Genomic DNA, 20,504 nt, shown 5'->3' with positions numbered 1-20,504 from the left:
ACAAGGAAGGCCTTCCCCTGTAGCCCGTGACTCCCCCTGGAATGCCTAAGCTTCAATAGGCAGTATACAGATGGTGGCTGCCAATCAGCCCTTCTAGGCACTTCAGACCTTGGTCTCCACACAGGCCAGAAGCCTGCTTTCTCCATGCAGGACACACTCCCTGCTCAGTGCCAACCTGAGATTAACCCCAGAACCCAGTGACAGGAACACCTAGGCCCAGAAGTATGGCTAAATCCATTTATTTCCCAAGTAAAAAGCAAAATAAAGAGCTGCATCAGCAGGGTGCCACAACCCTGTCTCCGCCTCCTGTCTTCTGTCCTACACTACAAATAAATAAGTTTCCCAGCCCCAAAAGATTACTAGAACCTCTTCCCCACTTGTCAGCTCCAACCTCCACTATGATACAGGGGGTGTCCCTACCCCAGAATATACAAAATGGTACACAGGTACAATATGTACACCGGGGGAGGGAAAGCCCACCCCGCCCCAGCAGCCTCTGTTCTGCTTGGTGTACAGCTACCCCAATTATCATAAGGCCTGAGAGAATGGTACCCACTTTCCCTGCCCCAAAGTGCCTCAAAAAAGATGGAAGCCCTCCTAAGTGGGATGCCTTCCTGAGGCAGTTAGCCCCAACTGCCTGGGACCCCAAGAAAATGCCGCCCAGCCCCACTGCCTTAAAGTGCCTCTAAGAAGATGGGAGTTGGTCTGGGGATGTGCTGGACCCTGGGTTCCACCCCCAGCATCACTACACAAAGGAAAAAGGTAGGTAGCCCTGGGGTAAATCAATTGGTAGAGTGCCTGCTTAGCACTGCCAAACACTGGGCACAGTGGTGAGGCAGGGAATCAGAAGTTCAAGCTGTAGTGAGTTCAGGGTTAGCCTGGGATACATGAGACACTGTCCGAAGAAAACAAAAGGGGTGTGGAAGAAAAGGAACGTGGAAAGGATTGAGATGGTTAAAAAGCAGGAACCCTGCTAAATGCTGGGCTATCTACCAGCCCTGCTGCACCTGGCCTAAAGGCGGTGAAGATGCTGCCAAATTGTCCTGTCCCAGAATGTCTTCAGAGACCCTCCAAATGCAAGACAACTTGGTGAGAAAGCCTCCAGGCTACACAGGGAAGCAGTGTGCTCAATCATGGAGTCTCTGGTGCTTTTTTCTAACAGAGTCTAGAAAGTAAAACTACCCTGGCTCAGACAGCAGAAGACCTGTTTGTATCCCCATTAAGACAGTAGGTCTGATCTTTTGGTTTTTCAGAGAGGGTCTCAATGTAGCCTGTTATGGCTTCAGACTCACTGGGGTAGATGAGGATGGTTGATTCTCCTGCCTCTCCTTCCCAAGTGCTTGAATTACAGGCATCAGGAGTTTCAGGGGTGCTAGGGGTGGGACCCAGGTCTGTGCATGGCAAGCAAGCACTCTACCAACTGAGCTACTTCCCCAGCCCCTGGACGGGGTGGAGTCTGACCTAATTATAAGGATAAGGGTGGCTGAGGAGGGAAGTGGGTTGGGCAGAACCTTTGGCTGCCCTTGGTGAGGCTTTGGCCACCAGTCTTTTAGACAACCATGATTTTCACCTCATCGTTCTCATCAGCACGGTAGAAAAAGGGGATGCAAGGGTTGCTACCCAGGCCCGGGCGCTCCTGGGGGTTCTGGATCTCACGCAGCAGCTGCATGATCTGCTGTGCAGTGGCGTTCTCGTGGGGAGCGGGAGTCCCAGCCTCTCCTTGTACAGGCTCTACATTGTCAGCCAGGCTCACCTCCCTGAGGTCTTTAGAGAGATGGGGACGGAAGAAGTCAAGGCTTTGCATGGCATGGGAGCCCTTCCATCTATGCCTCCCCAAGACAAGGGCTCTACTCACCACCCTGCTGGTCAGCAGCTCCAAATTCCTGGGAGCCTGTGGGCCCTGGGGTGGGCACATCAACGGAGTTCTGAGAGACTGCCAGGAACTTGCCCTGCCATTCATTGCGCTCGCTCACAAGCCTCAATACCAGCTCCTGCAGCTCTAGCAGCTTTACCTGGAGAAAGAGGTGCTCAACCAGAGTATCCCAGCCCAGGTTAGCAGGGCCTGGACTACAGAAGTGTGAGTCTTACTTTCATCTCCTCCTTGTCCTGAGCCAGCCGGCTAATGTACTCTTCCTTCTCCAAGTGCCGGGCCTTCAGCACTGCCCTCTGGTTTTGGTAGAGAGCAATGTACTCTCCTGTGGAATGGCAGGCAGGTGGACAGGGCTCAGGCACTGTGGCTCCCCCAGTCTGCCCCATATGCAGCGCCCCCCCCAACCCTCTGCAGCCTTAGGCTGCTTCTCTGCCTCACCAATGGTGTCTGTCTCTCCAGAAAGCTGGATACAGCAATGTTCAAGCTCCTCTACCCTCTCCTTGAGCTCCACTTTCTCCTGCATGACCTCCAGGAAGCGGTTCTGGAGCCAAAACAGAGGTCTCAGGAACTCAGGAGCCCTGGCTGGCCCCACCCTCCCAGCCCCCAAAGACATACTCACCTGCAGCTTCTCCATGGCTACACGTAAGGCCTGGTTGTTCTCCTCAGATGCAGAGTCACCCACATTCCCGGGGACCACTGCCTCCTTTTCAAGCTTGCTTTGGACTGGGGTTGCCAGGTGAGCCAAGCTCCGGCAACGTGCCTTTTGCTCTCTCAACTGCACTCGTAGCCGGGCCTGCGCTTCCTCAGCACTGGCTATAGCTGCATTAAAGAATGCCACCTGCATAAAAGGGAAGTGTGCTTCTTAGGGAAATGTTCAGAACAAAGCAGGCAGGGAAGCAGAGAGAGAATTGTTCCCAGATGGGAGACAGCACTGGGTCCCAGGCACAACACGGTAATTAAAAGAGATCAGTGGGCAGGAAACCAAGGACTACAGAGGTAGGGAAGAGAAGGGGTAGCCCAGCTCACCATGGCCTCTCTACTGTCAAGGTCTTCTGGGATGGTCAGAATGGGCCGAGGAACCTCCTCATCTTGTTCCTCCTGGTCCACATCTCCTGAGGGCAGACAGTAGGTTGTCTCTTCTGATATCCCAGCAGGTAGACAGAGTGGGCTAGGGGAAGAGAGCTCAGGACCCCACCTCTGTATCTCCATTGTATCCCCTGGGGCCAGGCGCTGACTAGAAAATGTCCACTAAAAGCTTCCCCAAACACATTCCTCTTCTCCTGTGTGGTCTTACCATCCCCGGGGAGGGCCAAGAGGCTCAGCTGGGCCTGGAGCTGCTGGTTTTCCTGTCTGGTGGCTTCTAAGTGCTCCTAAGAGGTCAAGAAATAGTGAGAAGGTACAAAGGTGGCCAGGTCCTCCCATTGGGGTCCAGCCTCAAGAATTGCCTCACCTGGGCCTGTTGCAACTCCTGGCGGGCCATTTCAGCTGCCATCTTGCCCTGTACCTCCTCGTGCTGCAGCTGGTCCATGAGCTGTGTCTGCAGCAGGAGCTGCTTGTGCAGTGACTCCTTCTCAGAGGTCAGCTGCTCATAGGCAGCCAAGTGCTGTTGGTAGGCAGCTGCATACTGTTGCAGGTGTGACAGGCACTGATCTCGCTGCTCCTGCAGACCCTGTGCTTCCTGGCTCTTCAACTCCACCTGCAGGAAGGCTAGGCCTGAGGGCAGGCAGTGGCTGGCTCCCACATCCTGAGCCTATGCCTTTGCACCCAGCTTCACACCCACTTGAGGCTCCAAGTATGGAAAAGCAGATGGAACCAGCCCATTCTCTTCTGCACAAACTACTAGTGCCCAATATTTTATGTACATTTTCTCATTTCTTTCGCTTTCAACACCTCTATGAGAAAACTCATCTTTTAAGTTCAGTAAACAGGTTTGGTGATGGGAAGAATTTGAACACATGGACGTGAATCCAGCCTAAACCCAGAGCCTTGTTTAACCTGCAGCTATAAAAAGGCTGCTTCAGGCCTTGGCTGTCCAGGGCTACCTATCTCTAATACAGCAGTCACAGGCTGCTTTGCAAGACTGGATTGCCTGTCCCAAAGGCTGCAGCTGATCTGTGATGGGCCCTGCACTCTCCCTCTCCAAGTCCCATGGCTGGCACCATATGTGGTAGGTCTTACTGTCTCCTTCAGCTCTCCCAGCCTCTCCTGTAGCTCGCCCAGCTTCTTGGCCAGTTCTTTCTTGACATGCTGCTCTGACTGCAGCGCACTGGTAATCTCCATGTTCTCGTTGGTCTGAACAGAAAGCAGCAGTCAGCAGGACCTAATGTGGCAGAGGTCCCCAGAACTGCATGTGTACCTCCTCCCACAGAGCGGGAAAGCTTCTGGGATCATTCCCACACACCCTAGGGCTCTGGATCACAGGGTGCCTTCACCACTACCATCTCATGTGAGGTGGATAGCACCTCATCCCTTGCAGTGCCGACCAGAATGGGCGAGTGTGTTCCCTGTGAGTAAGAAGGGCCTGCAGGCTCCGCACCAGCCTGACAAAGCCGTTCTGTAGCTCGGCCAGCTGCTCCTTCAGCTCGCGGTTCTGTGACAGCGCTCTGCTGATGGTGGTGCGGTCACTCTGCATGCTCTCCAGGATGTGCTTGCGCTCCTCCGCCTGCTCGCTCCAGCGCTGGGCTTCCCGCTCCAGCTCCAGCAGCCGCCCCTCCTGCTCCTGGTTCAGGTGGCTCAGGCTCTCATTGTCCTGCACCTGGGCCCGCAGCTGTCCTGTAAGACTCTCCAGTTCCTTCTGCAATTGTTCAACCTCTCCCTGAAGCCGCTCTTCCACCTCGGAGGGCCCAGCTGGAGGCTCTGGGGGTGGTGGCTCCTCTGAGAAGGGAAGCAGGCACAGTGAGGGATCCACTACTGGCTTCTCAGGCTGCACTGTGAGTCAGGCTCTCCACCCCAAGCCTTGGCTTTTCTGTCAAGGGTCTCAGATGAGGTAAGCATTTCAAGCCACTCTAGTGCAGTTCTCTGATGCTCAGTCACCTACAGGGGTAGCAGTAGGCATGCCGCCCTGCTTTTCACAGAGGGGCACAGCTCAGTTGACAAGACTTGCCACCTGATCCTGATAGAGACTCTTTGCCCTCTGCTACAATGTCCTTACACCCACCTGCCTCCTGGGGCAATGGAAGCCACCTTCATGGCCCTTGGACCCACTCCTGCTCTCAGGTTGCCCTTGCCTTACTCACCCATCTGTCTCCTGAGTTCCGCCAAACTGCTCTCCAGCTCTTGTACCTGACTTTCTCTGTGCTGCTTCTCTTCCTTCAATGTGTGTACCTGCCCAAGAGATCACAGGCACCATCTATTCTCAGTCCCACCTCTGCAAAACCAAAGCCCCTACAAAAGCCTCAGCCACACCGCACTAAGGCTCACGAAGAGCAGAGACACTAGGCCTCACCTGTTCCGCCATCTGCTGTATCCTCTGCTGCCACATGGCACTCTCTCCTTTCAGGTTCTCTGCATACTGGTCTCTCTCCATCTGGAGCTGTTTCAGTGACTCCATCAGCTGCATCAGTCAATGCATGAGTTACAAAAGACTGTCACTGGTCCTTACCTGCCCTGGGGTACCAGGGGCCATGCCCTTCCCCTCCCCCTACAAGCCCTCACCTGGCCTACATGGGTCTCCAGCTGAGCCCGCTCCTCCATGGCGTGCTGTAACTGCTGGTTACTGTCAGAGGCCTCGGACTGGCTAGAGAACTGTAGGAGGGAAATGAGGGGTGTAGGCCTGGGAGCCTGTGCTGTTCCACTGCAGTGCTCCCCACAAGAGCACGAGCTAGGATTAATGGACAACTCAAGGTGATTGCCATAGGAGAAGAGTGCCTGGAGGAGGTAAACAGACTCCTGCATAGGTCATTTATATTACACAGGATGATGGCTTTTCAGCTGGGCATGGTGGCTCATGCCTGCAACCTCAGCACTTAGACATGTAAGGTAGGAGGATTACCATGAGTTCAAGGCTAGCTTGATTACCTTGTGAGTTATAGGTCACCATGAGTGACTGACAGGCTCTGTCTCAACAACCAAAACCATTAATCAAATCAATAAATAAACGTTTTTTTCGACCAAGACACCTCAAAATAAAAATGAAAACGTAACAGCCATATCACCGCCACTGAGGTAATGGCTCCATAGGTGTGGTCAGGCTTCCCTGTTGAACAAATACTAGATAATCTACTACAGGACCAGGAAGAGGCTCCCACTGTCCCTGTCCAGCTCTTGGCTGCAGGTTGTCCCCATGAACGGATGAGACTGTGTACCCGGGTCTCAGGCTCCACCCCAAGGATGCTGAGACTGTGTGTCTGAATCTTTGGGGTGTGGGCTGCTCCTCTCACCTGTTGCAGCAGCAGCTCTGACATCTCCAGCTTCTTCTGCAGCTCCTCCACCCCCAACTGTGCAGCTGTTTTCTCTGCCACTAGGACTCGAACTTTCTCTTCCAGTTCTGAGTTCTGCTGCCTCAGGTCCTCATTATTTTTGCTGTGGCCAGAGGTAGTGCAGTAAGGAAGGGATAAAGAACAGAAAGGACCACACTTTAAAGTGATGCACGAGCCTTGTCACACAGCCACAGGACACAGCACTGTATCCAAAGCGACAAGCCTCAGAGAGAATGAGTCAGCAGGGGCCACACCATGAGTCAGGCGCATGGCTGGGGCTAGAGCATAGCTCTACCCAAGCCCAAACCTGTCTCCTGCCTCCTCAGACTCTCCATTCTCCACACTAAGGCTGCAGATAGCCCAACCTCCTTCCCATTCTTACTTGTTCTTGTACAACTCCAGCTTGAGGGCATCTCGCTCTTTGGTTAGGTCCTTGTTGTACTGCAGATAAAGAAAGCCGAGTCTGGACCTGGCAGGCTGATGAAGCAACCGGCAGAGCACCAACCAACAGTCCCAGTGATATTCCACGTGATGTTTCTTTTCCTTGATTACACCTGACATTTTCCCAAGGCATTTCTAAGCCTGTGGTCTCATTTATGTTTCTGTGTGCTTGTTTTGTTTGTAAGGTGCGGTCACACTATGTTATCTAAGCTGGCTTCCTGGGCTTAGGTGATCTTCCTGCCTCGGCTTCCCCAACAGCTGAAACCAAAGGTCCACACCACCAGTCATAACTTTCAGAGTTGTTTGTAGTATTTTAAATTTTTACTTATTTTATGTGTACTGGTGTTTTCCCTACATATATGTCTGTGCTCCACAAGCATGAGTTACAGAAAGTTATGAAGCGCCATGTGGGTACTGAGATGCAAACCTGGGTCTTCTGGAAGAGCGGTTCGTGCTCTTAACTAGCAAGGTATCTCTCCAGCCCTCTTTTTGTTTTTAATTAACTAATAAAAACCTAGCTCTTTTAGTTTTTCTTTCCAAACAGGGTAAGTGATCCTAGAATTTACAATATAGCCCAAGGTGGCCCTCCCGCCTTAGTCTCACCAGAGCTGAGATCACAGGCATGCGTCACCTTGCCCAGCATTCACTTTAGTTTTATGAGACATGGTCTCATGCAGATGGGATGCAAAAATTTTTTGGAACATAAAATTTTTTCTACATAGCCCTGCTGTCCTGGAACTCGCTATATAGAACAGGCTGGCCTCAACTTAGAGATCCACCTGCCTCTGCCTCCAGAGTGCTGAGACTAAAGATGTGTACTACCACAGCTGAGCCCATGAATTTTTTTTTTTCATTGCATTTACACAGCCAGACCTTGTAGCACATGCCTTTAATCCCAGCACTCAGGAAGGCAGAGGCAGGTGGGGATCTCTGTGAGTTTGAGGACAGCCTGGTCTACAAAGTGAATCCAGGATAGCCAGGGCTCTGTTACACAGAGAAACACTGTCACATAAACAAAAACAAAAACAAAACAAAACAGAAGCCTAGCATTGGGCCAGGAACACTCAGACACTATTGGTAGTGTTAATATTGTTTACTGAGCACTCTACCAGGCAATATTGCTAGCAATTCCATCCAATCTTCACACTCATCTAGAACAGTTGCAGAAATACAATATACAAAGGCTAAATGCTGGCCTGAAGTCATTTAGGCAGAGAGAGCTGGGACTTGAACATTTAGGAGTGACTAAATCTCTAGGCAGATAAGAGGAGGAAATTAAACTTCTGTTTGCATCTTGTGCTCTCCTCTGAACAGATGGTTCATTCACACAGTCCCAAGCTCAGAGGGTACAGAAGCAAAAGTCCTCTCAGTCACTCTGTTCCCAACCCTGAGTTTATCAATCCTCTCATGTTTTACATATACTGCATACACACATCCTCCTCTCCCCACAAACGGTACCACACTAAGCTCTTCTGTACTTTCACAGCCCAAGTACCATATCGTATCTTTTAGCATTTGGCCAAGGCCACACACAGTAGGTTGAGGTCCCAGCAGGCACCTGCCTTTAGGTTTTGCATTCAGTGTTTGCTTATGCAGACCCCAGTCACCCAGCACTGAACTCATCTCCAGATTGCTTCTACCAACCACACAACAAAAGCAGGAAGAAACGGCCTGTGCTGAGTTGTCTGTCAGCAGCAAGACACTGGATCATGCTGAAAAGCCCTTTAAGCTCACTCTCCACCAGGAAGCTACTAATGGCCAGAGAGGCAACATGTCTTACCCTGTCTGCCTGTTTTTGTTGCGTTGACACAGTAGACAGGGTCCGCTCCAGCTCTCCCACACGCTGTCGGGAAGACTGTAGGCGGCTGGCGAGATCCTCCGACTCTCCTGGAATGAGTAATGGCTAGATGAAGCCCCAGAGATGCTCCCTCAAGCCTGCCAAGGTATCAGTACTATGCTGAAGATGCCCGGACCTACCTGCTTTCTGCCTGGCTGCCTGCTGAGTATGGGCCAGGGCTGTCTGTAATTCTGCCTTCTCAGACACCAGGATGCCTATGGTCTGAATGTGAACCTTTGGAGAAAAGCCAACAAGTGCTCAGAGAAAGGAGAGAAACGCTCTTCAGAGGACATGAGGATACTGCACAGGCCCCTCACCTGCAGCTGTTCCCTGAGAGCTCCCTGCTCCTTTGCCAGCTTCTGCTGATAATCCTTCTTCTCCTGCAGGCATGGGGAAGTGCAGCTCTTAGTGAGGAGGCAGAGATGGTCTGGTAAGGGACACAGCCCCAGAAAGACACCAGTGGCCCAGGACAGGCTCATCATGAGGCCATGTTATCAAGGATCCTATGGAGGACACCCTGTGTGTGTGTGTGTGGGGGGGTGCTTTTCCATGAAAGAAGTAAGCAAGACCAAGGCCTACAACTCTGAGGCCTCCTCCACCCCATCAGCCATGAAAGGAGCAAACACAGAAATCACATTACTTTTTCCAGTTGATCCAGAGTATCTTGGTTCTGTTGTTTCTGTGGGAAGAGCCAAAGGGAGCTGACTGGGGCTGACCCCTTTCATGACACCCCAGACCAAACAGGGCGATGGATTTGAAAAAGGTGCTCAGACCCAATGGGCACATGAACTAACAAACTCCTCAAGCTCCCAAAGAACTACCACCTGTGTTTTGGTTGCCTCTCACAACTATGCAACAGAGGTATGAACCTGAGTCCAAGTTAAAGGACAGTAACTCTAGAAACAAGTTTGAGAAAGAAACTCAAGTTCAAGAAAGAAACAGAAAGTCCCTCTGCCAGTTTGGGACTTGGAAGAGTGTGCTGAATTAAGAACTGAGCATATCTTGCAGGTACAACCAAAAGAAGAATGGGAGAGCACTAGCTTCTGACAGTTCCAGGAGCCCTCAAGCCCTAGCCTCCTGACAGTGGGAAGAGGTCTCTGATAACCCCCAATTCTGCCTCAACAGGAAACTAAACCATGGGAGTGGTGTGGCCAAAATCAAAACAAATAAGGACCTAAGGCCAGGACAGGACATGGGGCTCCTGACAACCAATTGGGTGTGTGTTCCCTTCCCTTGGAGGCTTCCCCAAGCTCAGAACAAGTAGGGCGAGGACTGAAGCAGGAGGTCTGGAGTACAGAACAGAGGTGCACACAGAGCACTAAGAACCATGCTGCATGCTCTATGCTCTGGGTGCCTCCAGCTGAGACTGAGGCCCCAGGTTTCCCACTCCCCCTTGGTCCCAGAGGGGGCCCCAGTCCCTTTCTTCAGAGCCCCAAGGGGAAACTGAAGCCCAGGACTGGCAGCAAGAATCGGGGACCCCACTGGACTCTTACCAATTCCTCTATCGTGCTACTGAGTTGTTTGTTTGTTACATAGCTGGAGTCCAGGGCTACTGCTAGCTCTTGGTACCGGCTCTGAGGCGCATGCAGAGAGGAGGAGTTGGAGGAGGGGTGGGGGAAAGGTAGAGAGAGCATCATTAGGGTCGGGGGTGGTGGGCTGTCTCAGCTGGCAGTGGGCACCCAGGTCCCACTGTAGAAGGAGATAGGTGGTTGGCTTAAAGGGTCACAGGGCCATGTTCCAAGGCCACTCACCTCCAGCTCCTTCATGTTGGAAGACGTGAGGCCCTCCCCGTTGATGTAGGATGTAGACTAGGAGAGACAACACCTCACGTGGAGAGGCTCTGTCACCCTCAATGTCTAATCCCTCCAGCCTCCTTACTTCCCCCTCAGCCTGCAGAATCTGCCTTCCTGCCTACCTCATAGCCGCTTTGTGCCACGCCTCATGGTTTGTTTATTTTTGTTTTTTTGACACAGGGTTTCTCTGTGTAGCCCTGGCTGTCCTGGAACTCACTTTGTATTTCAGGCTGGCCTTGAACTCAAGTATACTGAGTTCAAGTTCTCTGCCTCCTGAGTAATGGGATTAAAGGCGTGTGCCACCACTACCTGGCCACTCCTCATGGTTCTTATCCCACCATGCCTCAACCTCGCCCATTTAACACCTGTCATCTTACACTTTCCACACCAGGATAAAATCACTCACCATCATGGTCCAAACCCACATCTTCTCCAGGTATGACAAGAGCCTCTCATGAATTAGTCTCTTGAGAATCCCTGCCTCAGTTTCTACCAAACTTCCTTTCCCCCCTGCTACCTTCTTTCTAGACCCCAATCCTATGGTACCTCAGACACAAGGCCATTCAGCTGTTGAGAAAGTTGTCGCAGACTCTCAGTTGATGAGAAAGTCCTAAGAAGGGAGAGATACGGTCAGGGGTGCAGGTAGCTTGAGGGGGATGGGGTTCACAGGCAGAGGCCTGCCCTGACTCCCTCAGCAGGGAACACTTACTTGGTCTCCTCCATGAGGTTAGAGCAATTGCCAGCATCATGGCTCTGTATAGGTATAATAAAACAAACAAACAAACAAAAAACATTCAGTAACATTATTAAAAAGTAACATTTTTCAGCTTCTGCTTATTATCACACAGAGACAGGCTGGGCCAAGTTCATCTCAACACCCATCTCCCCAAGCCTCCCTCATCTTGGCCTCCCCATGCTAGGCTCCAGGAGCATTACCTGGACCAAGCTACCTCAAGAGAGAAGAGAGTTCAGGGAAGGTAGAGTCCTTTGGGAAGCAGACAGGAGGGCAGCAGGCAACAGGGAAAAGCACAAACCTGAGGTGATGCCACACTGGCGAGATTGGCATCAGGGGAAGGAACAACACTGAGAAACATAGTGTCGTCATCAGCAGTTGGCGGCGCAGGAGCAGTGTGGTCTGTGGGCGCCTGTCATGAACAGAGCAATGGGGTTAGAAGACCATGTGGGAGACAGGCGCCTCACGGCCATGGACATGAAGTCATGGGGCAAGCAGGGCAGCACAGCAGCAGGCACAGGACGGTCGCACATGCTGGGAGCCACCAAGGTAGAGACATGGCCTGCCCGGGCCTCAGGCCACTTAGTAGCTCAAAGCAGGGGTTGCAGGGGCTCCTTCCTGAACACCCAAGGACCCTGTTCCCCCTGGAGTTCTGAGCTGCGGCAGCCACAGCAGGGAGAAGGAAGTGCCCAAGTCCAGGAACCAGAGAGCAAGCCTGCCCCTGTCTGTGGCCCTGACTTTGGGCCTTGCTCCTGGAATGGACTAGTTGTCATGGTCAACATAACCATTCTCCCTCTTCCTCTTGCTTTCCTGCCTTCCCTCCTTCCAGACCCACGCACTAGCTGTGTTTGTTGATTCAGAAACTACTGGATAAGGCAGAGAGCAATGGCTGACCTTTGTTATGAACTATCCAGGAGATCACATGATTTTCCTAGGAACAGCTGCCAGGGACCAATCCTAGGATTTAGGATGTGAAGGCTTGTGGAAGTCTCTCCACTTCCCTGGCAGGAACTACCTGCTTGACCAGCTGTATCCAGTCACTCCTCAGGCTCAGGCCTCACTCTTATTTTTTGTTTTGGTTTGGTTTTTTTATACAAGGTCTCACTTTGTAGCTCTGGATGCCCTGGAACTCTCTCTGTAGACCAGGCTGGCCTCAAACTCACAAGAGATCCACCTGCCTCTGCTTCCTAAGTACTTGGATTAAAGGCGTGTGCCACCATACAGATAGCTCAGGACTCACTCTTAGAATATGTCTTTGGCTTAGAGATCTTCTGGTGTCCAACACCAGATGGGTAGAGAATGGAAAGACAAAGGAGTCACTAACAGGAAGCCTAGGCCTGTCCAGCAAGGCTGGTCTGGGAGGAAATGGCCATGTCTTTCCCCAAAGAGGGGCTCCTTCCTTTCTGTAGCCTTCGGTCTCAGCCTCTTGACATGCTGATCAAATTTCCTCCTTTGAGCAACCACTGAGAACTAAGGGTGAGCCTCACTCTTTGTAGGGTTACTGTGACCATGTATGTCCCTAGAGTCCCATGTGACTGTCAGCTTTGAATCACCCGTAGGTGTTGTCTTGACAACATTTACAGTTGAATCTAACTTGTAAGAGCAGAGACCCAGTGGTAGCTGGCCAAGCCTAAGATAGTCTAGGGGGTGTGGCAAAAACTCCCAGCAACAGACCCTTCTAGGTTCTGGGTCCCTTGTGGCATCTTAAGAGCACAGAGCTCCAAGACTGGCAATATTCAGAGAGGCAAAAAATAAAAGTATTTTTCTGAGCACCCTTATGGATTTGGTTTCAGGTTTTGAGACAGGGTCTCTCTGAAGTCCAGGCTTGGCCCAAACTGGAGACCTTTCTGCCTTAGCTTCCTGAGAGCAGGACTATAGGGACAGGACAATAGGTATTGTTGGGGACTTTCAAAGACTCTGTGAGGAACCAAGTAATTCTTCAGCTAAACATGGAGTTCTTAAAAAAGTTTTCACAACCAAGCGCAGTGGCGCATGCCTGTAATCCCAGCCCTCAGGGAGGCAGAAGCAGGTAGATTTCTGTGAGTTTGAGGTCAGCCTGGTCTACAAAGCAAGTTGAGGACAGACAAGGCTACACAGAGAAACACTGTCTTTAAAAACTAAAAACTAAAAAACAAACAAATAAATAAAGGTTTTCACTCTCCTCAAAATGTCCCATCCCATCAGAAACTACTTTTATCTTTCTGTCACTTCCTGTTTCATCTTTACTCAGGAGATGCCGATCTCCTTCAGTCTTGGAATAGAAAATTAGTTACTGATTTGAGAAAGTTTTCAAAAACACAAGAAAATCTTTCATTTCCAGAACAGAGAGGCTGGGTACTCAGGTAAGTTTTTTTCAATGAGGAAATTGAGGCCCCCAGCTCTCTGTGTGGCTGACTCCTTAGCACAGCAAATGCCAAATTTGTGGCTGTAAATATGTGACCCTGTCCCACATACAATGTGCTGCTCTGAGCGGAAAAATGAGGCACAGCCCCTGAGCAGAGCACATCCGGCCAGGGGCAGCACTGTTGGCTAAAAAGAGCCCAGCTCCAGCCTTCAAGTCCTCACTCTGTTCCATGCCCAGTCTAACAGGATGTGGCCAAGGCTCAGGCCACTCCTTCAGTTGACAGAAGCCTGCTCCTGATGTTGGACAATGTCCTCTGGCACAAGTTACTTGTAGAAGTACTAAGCTATGTCTACAGTCCATCTCTAAGCTCTGTGAATGCAGATCCTGTCCCACTGGGCTCCCTGCATCTCTGAGAGGTGCCTGCCTGTCAGCCCACTGCTTTCCCACTCCCCAGCTCCCCACATAGATGAACATGACCCATCTTTCATCATCAAAGTATCTGCAAACGCCCCAGCCTCCAGTCCACTGGGAACCAACTTTCCTCCTGCTACATTAGGCATCATGGAGGTCATAACACCTTTTCCTGTTCATCTCCTCTGGTATTTACTTGAGACAGGGTCTCACTATGTATCCCATGCTGTCTTGGGACTTAACATCCTCTCGTCTCAGTCACCTGAGTCCTGGGCTTACCTGGCCTGCTCATCTATTTTTGTCACTGTTTATCAAGTGCCTTTCCTATCAAGAGTCTGCTAATTTTTCAGGTTTTTACAGACAGGGTTTCTCTGTGCAGCCTTGGACTCACTTTGTAAACCAAGCTGCCCTTGAACTCACAGTTATCCACCTGCCTCTGCCTCCCTGAGTGCTCTGCTGATTTTTCAAAAAGACTGAGGGCAGACTCTTCTGTCACTCATTTGTTGCTTAACTTTCCTTTTTGACAGTAAGTTTCTTTCTTTCTTTTTTTTTGTCCTTTGTTTGCTTTTCAAGACAAGGTTTCTCTGTATAGCCCTGGTTGTCCTAGAACAGGACATGGCCATTTCCTCCCAGACTCAGAGACCCTGCCTCTGTCTCCTGAGTGCTGGAATTAAAGGTGTGACTTTAAACTATTGACATTGCCTGTCAACAGATTCTTAGAAAAAAGTCATAATCCCCAGAAACGATACTCTAATTCATTTTCTCATAACTGTATGTTCCTAAGTTTCAAAACAAAACTATTTCATAAAAAACAATCACAGACTTCCGTGGTTTAGTTTCTCGGAGACAGATATCCAGAGGGCAAGACCTAAAAAGGTGGTTTTGTGTTTCCATCTGTCCATGTTTATAACCCGAGATCTCACACACCTGATCTGGAAGTTATTTCCCCAATTAGCTTTAACTTTTAGGGTATGTCTCTTCTAAGAGGAGAAATGATACGGGAGAGGAAAAAAAAAAAGCAAAAAAACAAAACAGCCAATCAAGCAAGCAGTGGAAGAAGCAGACATATTAGGGGCTGAGGGTTAACTGAGGCAACATGAAGTAAGCCAGTGGCAGAGGATCCCCCAAAGAGGGAGGCCTCTGCAGCATGCATGGCTGGGAGAGCAAGCCAGAGTGAGTCTTGGCACTGCCTCACCTTCCTCTTGTCTAATGGGGGGAGCGAGACCCCATTGGAACGGTTAAGGTCGGACACCAACACCTTCAGGATGTCCTGAATCTATAGCAGGTGAAAGAGAAAAAGAAGGGCAGGGAGAGAAAGAGGCAGGAAGGTCAGGGCAAGAAGAAGAGAAACAGTCAGGGAAATGGAATACTCAAGAGCAGAGATCAGCACCCAGGCCTGTGCCATCCTTCCAAACAGCCACCTGCTGCCTTGTCAGAGGTAGCCCTCAACATGAATAAGAATCCCCCAAGGGATGCAGCAACTCAACCTGCAGGACTTAGCATTTCAGGGAGTAATGGGGAGAGGCCCTTAGCCATGTTCACCTTCAAACCAGACTCTCAGAGAATTCTTCAGCTTTACACTGCTACAGCACAGCTTAAAAGCAAGTGTGTAAGACACTAAGCCAATCCATCACCTTCTTGTCAGATGAAGAAACTAAGCGTGTGGGGGGTAACCCAGGAAGCTCATGACAATGATGGACTTAAAACGTACATCTTGTCTTTCTGATGTTTCCTTTTAGGAAACTCTTGACAACAAGTGACGTTCCATCTGGCCTGGTTTGCAGTCCAAACGGAGAAAATCAAGCAGGGCCCATTGTTCACTCACTGTTAACACTACAGCAGACCTTCTAGTGGGGAATTAACACAAAACAACCACAAGAAACTCCACTTCACCTTTATAAATCTACATTCAACAATATTATCACTATCTTACAGATATGTAAAAAGAGGCTCAGAGTTTAGAAAACTTGCTCTAAATATTACTATATTTCTAGTTGATGGAGAGAGAGGATTCAGACCCAGAATTTATTTTATTTTTCTGTGCTGAGATAAAAACTCAGGGTCTCTTACAAGGCAAGACCTAGTTCATTACCACTGAATGAGGCTCCGAGCCCTCAAAACCACAATTATTAAATGGCACCTGCAGCACCTGACATCTGAATCACAGCCCTCCCCTCTGCCCCATCCCCATGAGTTTGGCAGCCAAGACTCACATCCCCCGGTGACTGACAACCATGGGCGGTGTTTCTCTCAGGGCTGCTGCCATTTTTAATCTTTTTCTTCTTCTTCGCTCCTGCAGGAACACCAGGGCTGTTCTTCTGCTGATACTCTCTCAACTGTGGAGAGGAGAACAGAAAGAAATGAAAGCCTTTTGCCCCATACTCACGGCCTCTGCTCCAGTCTTCCAGTTTGAGTGTTTTTTTGCTTGGTGTTTTGGTATACATCACTTGTTTGAGACAGGCTGGGCTCTGTTGTGGATAGAAACATGTTTCTGTTTTGGTCCCAGGTGTGGGACATGGAACTGATTCAGAGGGTCCACAGCAGCAGACTATTTGCCTCACGTGGGCTCTGAGAGGAGCTCTTTGCCAGCAGCAGAGAGTTTGAATCTGAGGACTTTGGAAAGAGAATAAATGCCAGAGCCCAGAGAGTGGAGAGAAGGGAAAGAACAAGGCTGTTCCTGGTTGCCGTTTTGAGACAAGATGGAGATCTCCTGAAACAAGGATTGGACTGGTTCCAAGGAACCCATGACCCTAACCAGAAGGAAGCAGCTAGGAAAACTGTGCCCCCTTCTCCCACTAACCTTTCTCTCTCCTACCTAGTACTGAGGTGTTGGAAGGGATTGGGTGGAGTAGGGAGAAAAAGATAACATAAATAAAGTTTTTAAAAACAACTAACACCGACAGGGCTCGAACTCACTATGTAGATGTGGCCTGAACTTCTGACCTTCCTGCCTGAACCTCTAAAAGCACTAGGATTACAAGTACACTGGTCTATACAGCACTTGAGAGCAAGCCTAGGGCTTTGTGCTGTTAAACAAGTATCCTACCAGCTGAGCTCCATGCCCAGTTTCCTCCTATGCTGTTTTTATAAAAATTCTTTTTTTTTTTTTTTTTAATGTGCATTGGGGTTTTGCCTGCATGTATGTCTGTAGGAGAGTGTCAGATCTTGGAGTCACAAACAGTTGTGAGCTGCCAAGTGGGTGCTGGAAACTGAACTCAGGTCCTCTGGAAGAGCAGTTAGTGCTTCTAACTGCTGAACCATCTCTCCAGCCCCTGTAAAAATACGTCCATAAGTCTCAGGTAATGGTACCATAATTCCACAAAACATTGTAATGACCTCTAAATGGCAGAAAAAATAGCATGGCTAAAAAGGCAGTAATTGGATTGGGAATGTAGCTCAGTGGAATACTCGCTGAGGCCCTGAGTTACATCCCCAGCAACACACATGCCTGCACACATACACACAAAGGCAAACACAAAATTTAAACTTAATTTTCTGATGCCAGCTCTGGGGTTTGCAGCTCCCAGGGGGAAAAGCTAGAGGTAGAGATGAGAGAGTAAACACTTAGTAGGCAGGAACTAGCTGGGTGTGCTGCTGTCACCTCTCTGTAATCCCAACTCTTGGGAGAGGCAAAGGATTGAGAGCGAAGCTTACCTGGACTACACAGCAACACCCAGGCTCAGAAGAAAACAAGCAAGAAAAGAAGCCAGTGGACAAGGACCCCACACTGGACCTTAAACACTTTATCTTGCTGAGCATGGTGGAGCACACCTTTAATCCTAGCATTAAGCAGAGGTGGATGGATCTCTGTGAGGAGTTCCAGGCCAGCCAGGGATACACAGGAAGACTGTCCTTATTATTTATTTTTTAAGTATATTTTATGTTCATGAGTGCTTTGCCCACATATATACATGTGCAGGTGTCCCTGGTGCACACAGAGGTCAGAAGAGGGTGTCAGAACCCTTGGAACTAGAGTCATGGATGACTGTGAACCATCATGTGTGTGCAGGGAATAAAGCCCAAAGATTCTGTCTTTAAAATATGTACGTGTGCGCATATATGTCTGCATACCATGAGAAGGGTGCACAGGTATGTCATGGCGCACACAAGAATGTCAGAGGATTGCCCTAACGTTACTTCTTTTCCACTCTGAGACCGCCCCTGCTATCACACACACCAGGATAGACGGACCTTCAGTCTATCAGGAATTCTGGCTCGGCTGTCCATCTCACCAGAGAACATTGGGACTTACAGATTCGTGCTGCCATGCCTGGTTTAATGTGGGGTCTAGGAAAGTCCCCTAGACCAGGTCCTCCTGCTTGCACAGCAAGTACTTTACCCAATGAACCATCTCATTGTCAAAAGCTAAAGTAATTGTCAATACAGCCTCAAGCCAATGGTTTCTTTTCTTTTGTGGCAGTGCTGGGGATTGAATCTGGAGCATCATCTGTGAGAGGCCAGCATTCTACTGAGCCATATAAATACAGCTTCCCTTCAAAAAATAAAAATAAAAATAAAAATATTGCTGGGCACAGTGACTCTTACCTTTCATCCCAGCACTAGGAAGGCAGAGGCAGGTGGATCTCTGAGTTCAAGACCAGCCTGTACTATTAAACCCTGTCTCAAAACAAACAAACAATAAATGTCTAAAAGATTTTTGTTGTTTTGTTTTTTTTTTTTTTTGAAGCAGGGTTTCTCTGTGCAGCCTTGGCTGTCCTGAACTCACTCTGTAAACCAGGCTGGCCTTGAACTCACAGAGATCTGCTTGCCTCTGCCTCCCAAGTGCTGGGATTACAGGTGTGGACCACCATCGCCCAGCTCTAAAAGATTGTTTTTATGTGTATTTATTTATTTTTTGCCTACAAGTATGTCTGTACATCATGTACATGCAGTAACCTAAGTGGCCAGAAGAGGGCATCATACACATCCTCTAGAACTGTAGTTCTAGTTAGCTAGTTAGCTGACATGAGGTGATGGGAGCTATACCGAGGTCCTCAGCAAGAGGACCTCAAAAAGCAAGTGCTTTTACCTGCTGAATCATCTCTCCAACAATTCCTTTTTTTTTTTTTTTTTTTTTTTTTAATGGAGTATTACCTATACCTAGCTGGTCTCAATCTCCATATATAGACAAAAACAACCTTGAAGTCCTGGTCCTCGGCCTCTACCTCTAGTCTTGGGAATACAGGCACGCATCACTATGCCCATCCAGTGCTGTGCCAGGAGCCTCATACTCGCTAGGTGAGCACTCTTGCCAACTAAGATGAGTATTGAACAGGCCCTTGTATATACTAGACAAACTCTCTAACAACTAAGCTACATGCCTAACCCTACGGGGGCCCTTTTATCAACCTTATTTAAAGGTACACAGCAGTACTTCCTAAACCTTTACAGCACGACACAAGGGCAGAAGCCATGAAGGCACAGCCTTAGTGAACATGGGAACAGAACGAGCCCAGCCTCAGAGAGAAGTCTACAAATCTATGAAAACGCCATGCCTGACTTTTAAGTTTGTATCTCTCAAGAATCATGGGAAAGGTGATGCTTCAGAGAGATGCCTCATGTTTATGCTGTGCTTCTCGTCACCCCAGTTGGGGAAGATAATTTGGCTGAACTTTCAGCTGTTAAGTTCAGTTCCCCAACAAACAGATCCACGCTATACATGCATTTTTGCTCCAAAGAGATTTCAGTCGCTCTAGAGAGTAGAAAACTAAAAAAAAGTCAACCCATCCCAAACCCGTCCTTCCGTGTCAGCAAGGGACACTGACATTGTTTTGTGCTCACGTTAATTAAGTTAAGGGAGTGTGGGCGCCTAAAGCGTCTCCGCACTTGATTCCGTGCTCCAGCTCCCTTGCAGGTGGAAAGGAAATAGGTGCTCCATGAGAGAAACAGGAAGAGGGGAAACATTTGATGAGCAGGTGGGGCGACGCAAGACCGTACTCGGGGTACTAATGACAGTTTCGAGGGGGACTGTGACGTAACTACATTCCACTCCACACTACCAACGCCCGAGTCGCCTACAGGGCCAGAACCGAGGTCCCAGGAGACAGGAGCCCAAGGAGGTCTGGTTTGGGGCGTCCGGAGCCTAGGGCCGAGAGACCCTAGGTCACTGGCCAAAGTCACCTAGGGGCGATTGGGAGGGCGGGGGCTGGGTGCTGAGGGGGCGGGGCTGGCTGAGACTTTACTAGGGGAGCCTAGGGCGCTGAGGGGTTCCTCCCGTGTGCCTCGGGAAAGGCTCGGACTCTGGTCACGGTCCGGCCATCGGAGAAGCTCGGCTTGGGGTCAAGGGGACGCGACCCGGAGCGCTTTACCTTTTTCTTGGCCGCAGCCAATTTGCTCTGCCTGGTTTCTTCCGACATCCCGGGGCGGGGAGGGGGGAAGCGGGGGGGCCACATCACCACGATCCCGGCAGCCACCGCGGAACTGCTTCCGGCAGCTACACGGCCTCTGTAAGCGGCAGAGAAGGCGGGTGCAGAGTGTCACTGGGCCGCTCGGAGCCGGAGCGTGGCCTACCTTCTCCAAGCCCATTGGTTGACGAGAGCGCTGACTGACAGAGAGGCGTGGCCACGCCTCCGCGAGGCGGGAGCGACGGGTGGAGCTAACGACGAGAGCTGCGCGCGCAGCCACGACCCTTTGCCTCCACCTATTGGAGGGAGGGGC

General features: G+C 50.0%; 1 protein-coding gene across 10 annotated transcripts; it reads right to left on the bottom strand.

The window, feature by feature from the left end:
• Window positions 1-223: 223 nt before the first annotated feature.
• On the bottom strand, window positions 224-20,297 carry Golga2 (golgin A2). Of its 10 annotated transcripts, none has more exons than XM_060389919.1 (27): window positions 20,156-20,297; window positions 16,061-16,183; window positions 15,043-15,123; window positions 11,394-11,504; window positions 11,069-11,112; window positions 10,906-10,969; window positions 10,318-10,374; window positions 10,060-10,140; window positions 9,207-9,245; window positions 8,884-8,970; window positions 8,707-8,800; window positions 8,510-8,616; window positions 6,671-6,729; window positions 6,250-6,391; window positions 5,525-5,614; window positions 5,316-5,423; window positions 5,107-5,194; window positions 4,407-4,744; window positions 4,049-4,162; window positions 3,321-3,566; window positions 3,165-3,240; window positions 2,897-2,982; window positions 2,490-2,708; window positions 2,309-2,411; window positions 2,089-2,195; window positions 1,856-2,012; window positions 224-1,764 (listed from the first exon to the last, which is right to left on the bottom strand). In XM_060389919.1, exons 1-27 carry the CDS (start codon window positions 20,237-20,239, stop codon window positions 1,550-1,552), a joined length of 3,120 nt encoding a protein of 1,039 aa, XP_060245902.1. In that variant the 5' UTR covers window positions 20,240-20,297; the 3' UTR covers window positions 224-1,549. The 10 variants fall into 10 exon arrangements, with proteins under 10 accessions (XP_060245902.1, XP_060245903.1, XP_021511933.1 ...); XM_060389920.1 differs by having other exon boundaries at window positions 2,897-2,979; XM_021656258.2 differs by having other exon boundaries at window positions 8,884-8,946.
• Between the last annotated feature and the right edge of the window lie 207 nt (window positions 20,298-20,504).

This window comes from Meriones unguiculatus, chromosome 8 (assembly GCF_030254825.1).
Source record: "Meriones unguiculatus strain TT.TT164.6M chromosome 8, Bangor_MerUng_6.1, whole genome shotgun sequence".
Taxonomy (NCBI): domain Eukaryota; kingdom Metazoa; phylum Chordata; class Mammalia; order Rodentia; family Muridae; genus Meriones; species Meriones unguiculatus.
Note: the sequence above shows the minus strand (reverse complement) of the source record. Positions and strands in the feature narration are given on the sequence as shown.

Coding starts and splice junctions, on each gene's coding strand:
- Golga2 (XM_060389919.1), bottom strand. CDS start 20,239: ATGTGGCCCCCCCGCTTCCCCCCTCCCCGCCCCGGGATGTCGGAAGAA. Junction 5,424..5,524: donor TGGAGACCCATGTAGGCCAG/GTGAGGGCTTGT, acceptor TGACTGATGCAG/CTGATGGAGTCACTGAAACA. Junction 3,567..4,048: donor TGGGAGAGCTGAAGGAGACA/GTAAGACCTACC, acceptor GCCTTCCTGCAG/GTGGAGTTGAAGAGCCAGGA.